The following is an 8,526-nucleotide window of genomic DNA, read 5'->3' on the forward strand; positions in this document are numbered from 1 at the left end:
AGAAAAAAGAAAAAAAAAAGAGGTAGCCCTAGAAGGGATGCCTGGTTCCCAGTCCAACTGGACCCTAACCAGACAGCTAACTATGGGGGAGGGGCTGCCACAAGAAGTGGGTAGATTAAGGGGTGCACCAATGATCTCTACTAGGAGCAAAACAAAGCAATATGAAATCCTGAGAAGTGGTTTTTATTTGATTTTGGAGTGGACAGGGGCATTGGTCCCAAGCAGTGGTCAGGAGACACCTGTGCCTGCTCCTCCTCCCCTTTCCTGCTGCCAGACGTCACATCTGTCTGCTGCTTACCTCCTGGCCATTTCCAAAGCTCTTCCAAGTGAGACCTGTCCCTGCTATCCAGGAGCCCAACAGCCAAGCAGAGCCCTTTGATTTTCTGCCTACAACCTAGATTTAAACAAAGTGGAGAGGGGAAGGGTACAGAGGTGCATGTGTTGGCAGGAGGGGTGCATCTGGGAAGCACAGAACTGGTTCCCAGTCACAGCACCTCCACCTTTTCCAGCAAAGAGCTCAGGCTAGCCCAGACCCAGTGGGCCCCTGAGGGCCGAGCTCACCTGAGCTGCCGTGACTCAGCTCAGCCCTGGTAATGGTGGGTTGAAGGTAAAGGGCTCCTGCTCTCTCCTCCCCGAGGCCCTCCCTCCCTTCCTCCTTCCCTGCAACCGGTGCCCCCCCCCCCCCCAGGGCCCTATTCCTCCTCCACTGCCTGGGTTTCCTTTAACAGAGGATGTGAACCTCTTGGTCAAATTCATGCTAAGAAGTGCACTGCAGATCCCGAGGCACATGCATTCTGAATTTTGAAAAATATGCTGGTGCAGATAACGCTCGAGGGCGGGACGCTCTCTGGCACCTGCAGATTTAAAAGTACGCAGGTGAGTGCTGGCTGGATGGAGCCGGTCCAGGCAGTGGCAAGTTCTGAGGTACAACCAGAGATCGCTCAGTGAACGTTCTCCCCTCTTGAGTCTGGTCCCCAGGGTCCTGATATCTTGTTTTTGCTGCGGAGTGGATGCACATCCATAGGTGGGGGGAAATACCTTGAGATGTACCGAGAAGCATTCTCACAGACTCTGTGTCACTGAATCCCTACGGGGGAGGAGGGGCACACGCGCCACCTCGGCTTCTCATCCAGACCTTTTTCTTACCCTTCCTGCCCTATGGTGGGGCTCACTTGTCAGAATTCTGGTTCAGAAATCAGATGACATTCTGGGAAAAGGAACCTAGAGAGTAATGAGCTGGGGGGTGGGGAGAAAGACTATTTACTTCCTCTCTTCAAGGGAGCTGCTTGTGTCCCTCAAGGGCTCAGTGTATCTGCGGTGACTCGTTCACTCTGATGTGGCAGCATGTGGCAGCTGCTGCCCTCCACGGCTCTGCTGCTTGTAGGTGAGTCAGAGTCCCTGGGGCTGAGAGAGAAGCTCCAGAGGCCCTGGGTTCAGCAGGGCCCACTTTTCAGGCCAGGGAGGGTATCCTTACCAAGGAATAGGACCCCCTTACGGCACGGCACAGAGAGGTCGCCTTGGAGCTCCCAGGACAAACCACTGGGGCCTAGAGACAAGAACTCCGGCTCAGATTTGGGTATAACCAGAAGGCGAAGGGGGCCTGGAAAGTCTCTGTTACTTCATGCTGCTGGGGCTCAGTTTCCCTATCTGTACACTGAAGACTATGGACCAGATAGATGGACCCGAAGTTCTGTCTCTTGATTCAGGGAAATTCGGTCTGTACCTTTGTTTTGGGCGTTTGAGTAGGGACTGAGGAGGAACGGAGTGGTGCTGAAAGCAGGGGTGTGGGTGGGAAGCAGGACAGGAGGCATAGACGCTGGTGACCAGAAGGCAGGCAGCGGGAAAGCTAGCCGCCATACCTATCTTGATTCTTGGTGACATAGGGGACTCTCAGGGCAGGGGCTGGCAGGGCAACGCACACTCCTTCCACACTCCAGCTGCCTGATCTACGCGTCTGCTCAATATTTGTTTCTGTTTTGTCTTGCAGCTTCTGCCCGCCCGCAAGCTGGTGAGTCTGCTCTGTGGTCTGGGATGGATGGAGGGAGGTGTGCAGTGTAACAGCCGTGGAACTTCGGGAAATCTGCACTGCGTGGGAAACTGCTGGCTTCGGGGTGTCAGGGGGCACTTGCCCAGGACAGTCGGGCTTGGCCCTAGGCTTCTCTGGTTCATTTTCCTCAGGTTAGCGAGAGGCCAGAAATAGGGCTAAGTCCCTTGAAGCCAAGATGCTCTAAGTCTGAGTCACTGACCAAGGCACAGTCGCCAACGTGGGCTCTCTCTGGTTCTGAGCCTCCCCGGGAATGCCAGTGTAGGACGCCCCCCCTCCCTGCCCTAACCCACCTTCTCTTGGCTCCTCAGCGGACCTCCCAAAGGCTGTGGTGGTCTCGGACCCTCCAGGCAACAGGGTCCTCACGTTGGACAGTGTGACTTTCACGTGCCAGGGGGCCAATCCCTCTGGGAACCATTCCACCCGCTGGCTGCACAATGGGACCCTCATCTCAAGTCAGACCAGCTACTTCATCCGAGCCGCCAGCGTTGAAAACAGCGGCGAGTACAGGTGCCAGACGGGCCTCTCCGAGCTCAGTGACCCCGTGCAGCTGGAAGTCCACGTGGGTGAGTGGGTGAAGGGGAAGGGGGGCTCACCAATAAATCGTGAAAACGGAAGACTTGAGAAGCGCTGAGTCTTGGGGGTTAAAACTGAGATGAGAGGTCCTACGGCCCCCCTGACTTACATCACCATCATAGTCTTAGCCCCCAGGCAGGCCTTAGGCCAAATGTCAATTAAGCTGGCGCCTAAGGGACCCAGGACTCTTGCCGGGCACAGTCCCGCAATCACCGTCCCCATAGGTACCCCAGGGAATGGCGTCACCTGAAGGTCAGGCTGTGCCCTTAATGCTCTCTCATATTTATTGAGTAATTAATGAATCTGTCCCTATGACCTCCACCTCCTTCTGACTCTCAGATGCACATGTTCTAAGTGACCCTCCAAACCCTGCTGGGCGGCCCAAGGTCCTTTCCACCTCTCTGTCCCCATCAGGGCCACATCAGGGCCACACTCAAACTTAAACTTCAGTGGTGTAGAAGCTGGCTTTGAAGTCCCATCAATAAAGACTGTACTAAGATGTGACCGTAAGCATTAACTTTACCAGGAGAAATACTTGACTGTCTGTCTTTTTTTTTTTTTTTAAGATTTTATTTACTTATTTGAGATAGAGAGAGCATAAGCAGATGGAGAGGAAGAAGCAGGCTCCCCTCTGAGCCAGGAGCCAGATGCAGGACTCAATCCCACGACCCTGGGATCATGACCCAAGCCAAAGGCAGCTGCTTAACTAACTGAGCCACCTCGGTGTCCTTACTGTTCTGTTCTTATTACGAAGTCATTTGGGTTCAATTTCTAAAATATATTTGGGTTCTAAATTTCTAAAATATAATTGGGCTCAATTTCTAAAATATAGAAAAGTAAAAGGGAGAAAATTAAGATGGCCTGTAGTCCTGTCGCTCGGGGAAAAGTCCTGCTAATGTGTGAACACGTTTTCTTTTTCTTTTTTCTCTGCTTATCCGTTTCTTGTATTTTGTCTTTCTAACTCAGCATTGCCTCGTGAATGTTTTTCTTGTGTCATTTTAAAATGTATCTGCAATGCCATCTTTCATTATTTCGGTCAGCGTCCTGACCGTGACTTTGTGTTTTCTCGGGGTGAACTCCGGTTACGTGGCAAGACAGTCCTGGTGATATAGGATTTTCTGTCTTGAAGATTGTACTCAGTCATGAAGCTGGCCTCACGGAGGCCCTGGGGCCCTTGAGAAAGGACCAGCTCCCGTGAGCACTACCGGTCAGGTCCCTCTTTCCTCTCCTTGACTTTCATTCTGAGTTGTGCTTCGCAGTTTCTGTAGCCACTTCAGGGCACACCCAATGACCTTATTCCCACAACTATCTATTCCTTCTGAAGTCTACCCTTCCTTTATTTTTTTAAAGAATTTCATTTATTTATTTGACAGAGAGAGAGAGTGAGAGCACAAGCAGGGGGAGTGGCAGGCAGAGGGAGAGGGAGAAGCAGACTCCCCGCCGAGGAGGGAGCCCGAAGTGGGGCTCGATCCCAGGACCATGGGATCATGACCTGAGCCGAAGGCAGACGCTTAACCCCCTGAGCCACCCAAGTGCCCCTCTACCTTTCCTTTAATGGAGCAAATCATCATTTTCTCTCTCTTTTTTTAAAATTTAAGTTATTTATTTATTGAGAGAAAGAGATCATGTGCGTGCATGGGTTGAGGGGGCAGAGGGAGAGAGGTGAATCTCCAGCAGACGCCATGCTGAGCGCGGAGCCCGATGTCGGGCTCCATCCCACGACCCTGAGGTCATGACCTGAGCCAGATCCAAGAGCTGGACATTCAACCAACCGAGACACCCCACCCTTCAGTGCTCCACAAATCATCATTTTCAAATGCAATTTTTACTCTTTGACCTAGAACTTATGGTGGCTGCTCCTTCCCTGTCATAGCAAACCCCAGGGCAACCCTAAGGACCCCGCAGATGGCTTCCCCCAACCCTCTTCCCTTAGACCCTCTGCCCTACCCTTATGGTTTGATATGTGCATCCCTCTGCCCCACACAACAAAAAGTCCTGATGTGATGTGAGTTCTCCTGCAGGGTCCCGTGGGCATTCTCCCAAAGCAAGCTCGGCAGGGATGGCTCCCAGGCCGGCTCTCTGTGACGCCCTAGGATCTGGGTGTTGAGTGTCCCCTTCCCGCTGAAGCCTCCTGAGCCTGTGGTCTCTGTGTCTTTCAGGCTGGCTGTTGCTCCAGACCCCTCAGCGGGTGTTCCAGGAGGGGGAGCCCATTCGGCTGAGGTGCCACAGCTGGAAGAACAAGCCTGTCTGGAATGTCCAATACTTCCAGAATAGAAGAGGCAAAAAATTTTCTTATGGTAATTCTGAGTTCTACATCCCAGCAGCAAGAAGCGAACACAATGGCTCCTACTTCTGCAGGGGTCTTATCGGGAAGAGAAATGAGTCTTCAGAGGCTGTGGACATCATCATTCAAGGTAAGAGATGTGCAGCCCTCGAGGGTCTGGGATCCCCAGGCAGGAAGCCTGCATTTGCGCTGTGAAGATGAGTAGAGAGGAGATTCTGGACTGTTCCATAGGCTTTTTTGACCAGGGGTTCTGAGGGCTGTCTTTGACTTGGCATGAACAGAAGCCACATTTCCTGCCCCATAAGTACACCTGTCCCTCCTTACCCCAATCAAACCATGTCCCCAAGGTTCTGTGTCCCTACACTGCTGACCCATCTTCGCCTGCCCGCCTTCCTCTCCAAGCCTCAAGTCCTAGCCAAGAGCCAACCTGGTGGGCACCGCTCGCATGCTCACAGAGAGACCACAGAAACTGGGTCCTGGCTCTGCTGTTCATTAACCACGTGACAGTAGTCAGTAGTCTCTCTGAATCTCAAGTTCCCTTTCTGTAATGTAACAAAGACGAGACAACATTTATCGGGCACCTTTCTGTGTGCTGGACACTGTGCTAAGTGCCTCTTTCCACACACACAGTTTGACCATCCCAGTGACCCCTCACCGCAACGGTATGAGGTTATCGCCTTTACAGATGAAGTAATTGTAAAGGAGTGGGGGAAAGGGGAGGGGCGTTAATGGGTCTCTAGGATCACACCAAAGATTCACAGACCTTTATATTTATTTAACCACTAGATAAAATGAACGAATTGGACAGATGCCAAATTTCCTGCCTTAACAACCGTCATTTTCCTCCCCCTCTTCTTCTCCCATTAGGTCCACCGGTTCCGTCTACCTCAGCACTCCTCCCATTTTGGCCCCGTATCCCTTTCGCCGTGGTGATGGCACTCCTATTTGCAGTGGATACGGGACTGTATTTTGCTATGCAGAGACACCTTCATAACTCAAAGCGGGCCTGGGAAAACAGCAAAGTCTCCTGGAAACAGGACCCTTAGGACAAATGAGGCTAGTAAAAGCAGCACCTCTGAGCCCCTTTCTGGACTCACAATCCCATCCTCCCCACTAGGCAGCTCTGGGAGCAGCAGGAAAACCACACCTCAGGGTCTAGGCTGAGGGTCCGCCACTCAACTCCATTAAATAAATATAAAGGTCTGTGATCTCAGAGGCCAACCATGAAGCCTCAGCAAGCAGGCACAGTACTCAGACTTGAAGTCTCAACGCTTCCCAGATACTTTCTCTGCCCGACTGTCACAGCAAAGCCACTATGCCGACTCTGGGTGGTGACCCGATATATGAACTTGTTCTTAAATAACAGGATAAGGAGATAAGAGAATTATGGCTGAGGACCAGCTGGGTAGTGGTCTACATCTGTTGCTCCAGGACAGGTTGCCTTCTAGGCACCCTAAAAACCCTTCCAGACAGATTGTGGGGGCTGTTGAGAGTCTAGGGGAGAACAGCACAACCAGCGAAGGGAGTGGTTGAGAAAGAGCAAGGCAGTCCAGGACGAACCGGGGAAACCCCGGCCTGCGCTGTCTTCCTAGAACGTGAGCGGTGGTGTAGGTACAGAAAAATCACAGGGGTGATGTGGAGTTGATTTTTTGGGGGAGCCCCTGTCAGAACTGGGACAGCGTGTGAGTACTTAATGATGAATCATGAACTCAATGGCATGAGTAGAAAATGCTCCCAGACGGGTTAGGGATGGGAGGGTCCTGGAAAAGAGAGCACAGAACAAACTGTGTCCATAGGAAGGAGAGACACATCGCTGCCACAGAAGCAGCTCAGTGAACAGAGATCCCTCTGGGTCTGAACTGAGAAAGCATGACGGGAAAGAGCCAATGAGAGCTGCTCGGGAGACAATGGGCCGGGGGAGAGGACCTGTGTGGGCCAGGATAGTAGGGATTAGGGAGAGGAGATGAGGGGACTATCGCCCACTTTCTGCTTCAGTATTTAATATATAGCTCCAGCTTCACACTATTCATCGGGCAAATGCTGGATGCACCATACGAAATGTACTCAACTCTGCTGTGCTGAACTCTGAAACTTGGAAATCCCTCGGCCGGTCAGTGACTATGGATTTGGGGAGTGGGGTCATGAGCCTTACCTGTGGGAGAAAGCTTAGCTGTCTTTCTGTATTAGAAGCTTTCAACAGAGCATTTCCTGATTCTAATAAAGCTTTGAACAAGATCTTGCTGGCTGCTCTCTGAAGAAGGAAAAAACGTGATAAGACGACCCACATGGTAAAATCCATTTTTCCTTCTGTTGTCTGAAAATCTACCAGGGATGAGTTTGGATAACGAAATCATGTCTGCACAGCTCACATGAACGAACCAGTTGTGGACTCACCAATGTTGCTGAGGCAACTGGGTGAAGGGACTTTTACGGGTGGTGCGGGATGGGAAGGTGGGTGGCCAAGTGGGTGGCCGTTAGGGTCAGTTCCCTGCAGGTGGTGGGCAGGAAAAGACACCCCCAGGAAAGAGATAGGGGCCTGGACAGAGGCATAGGGTCAGTCTCATTGTGTGGGTTATGAGCTATACCCCAACACGATTGAAACTTAATGTCTGAATATTACATGAGATCCAGACATAAGGCAAGTGCATCAGGAAACCCCAGACGGCCAACTCACATCTAGCGTGCCTGGGTGCTTCGGTAGGTTGGTGTCTGCCTTGGCTGAGGCTCTCCGCTCGGCGGGGAGTCTGCTTCTCCCTCTGCCCCCCACCCCGCTCGCTCGCTCGCTCTCACTCTCTTTCTCTCAAATAAATAAATAAAATCTTCAACTCACATCGGTTTAGTACCAAGCTTGGGTTTAGGTGCCGAAGATAGAGAGATGAACAACACGGGGTCATTTCTGGAGGAGCTTTGGTTCCAGGGAGGAAGGCGGGGAGGAGGACCAACAGGCTCGGAGAAGAGGCTCGGTTTCCCGGTGCGGAAGGACGAGTAAGGGTTTACCAGGCAAAGGGGACAGACGCCGAAGGTCTATGCGCAGAGGTCCAAAAGCCAGAGGAGGACTCAGGAAAGTAGGTTCGCTGTTTTCGAGGGTAGAGAGCCAGGGAGGGCGAGGAGCGAGGTCAGGGCCGCATCACGAGAGGCCCTGCCTTCCCAGCTAAGGAGAGCGCAGCCGGCCGAGCAAGTCCTGGGGGATTTTAAGCAGAACGGGTTTGCGTTTTAGCAACAGGTTTGAAGGCGCTCTGGCAGCTGCGTGGAGAAAGGAGGGCCGAGGGGCGTTGAAGACGGGGGACCCCCCCCCCAAATCAGGTAGTGACTGCAGTAACCCGACGGGGCAGTGGTGAGGCAGCGGGGCCAGGAGGAAGGCGCCGGCCGGACAGGGGCTCGGAAGGCGGCCTCCCCGGCCGCGGGTCCGCAGGGGCACCCGCGGGACTGAGGGCCCGGGCTCCGCACGCGCCTGTCTCCGGAGTCGGGAAACGCACGCACGAAGGCCCGCAGGCTCGGACGCGCCACCGAATTCGTCTCCTTTGCTCGCAAACATTCTGAAACCACCAGTTTCACGGGGCCCTTTTCTTAGAACCCGACTCAAGCCGCTAAAAGTCTTGCCAGCGGCCGCGGGCGGGAGCGT

General features: G+C 52.9%; 1 protein-coding gene across 1 annotated transcript; it reads left to right on the forward strand.

Annotated features, from left to right (window-relative positions):
• The first annotated feature begins 1,276 nt into the window (after positions 1-1,276).
• Positions 1,277-7,139, forward strand: LOC132025751 (low affinity immunoglobulin gamma Fc region receptor III-A). The gene is made up of 5 exons (XM_059413449.1): positions 1,277-1,384; positions 1,988-2,008; positions 2,356-2,610; positions 4,780-5,034; positions 5,772-7,139. Exons 1-5 carry the CDS (start codon positions 1,345-1,347, stop codon positions 5,948-5,950), a joined length of 750 nt encoding a protein of 249 aa, XP_059269432.1. The 5' UTR covers positions 1,277-1,344; the 3' UTR covers positions 5,951-7,139.
• Positions 7,140-8,526: the final 1,387 nt, after the last annotated feature.

The sequence above is a fragment of the Mustela nigripes genome, chromosome 10 (assembly GCF_022355385.1).
Source record: "Mustela nigripes isolate SB6536 chromosome 10, MUSNIG.SB6536, whole genome shotgun sequence".
NCBI lineage: Eukaryota > Metazoa > Chordata > Mammalia > Carnivora > Mustelidae > Mustela > Mustela nigripes.

Coding starts and splice junctions, on each gene's coding strand:
- LOC132025751 (XM_059413449.1), top strand. CDS start 1,345: ATGTGGCAGCTGCTGCCCTCCACGGCTCTGCTGCTTGTAG. Junction 2,009..2,355: donor TTCTGCCCGCCCGCAAGCTG/GTGAGTCTGCTC, acceptor TTGGCTCCTCAG/CGGACCTCCCAAAGGCTGTG. Junction 5,035..5,771: donor TGTGGACATCATCATTCAAG/GTAAGAGATGTG, acceptor TTCTCCCATTAG/GTCCACCGGTTCCGTCTACC.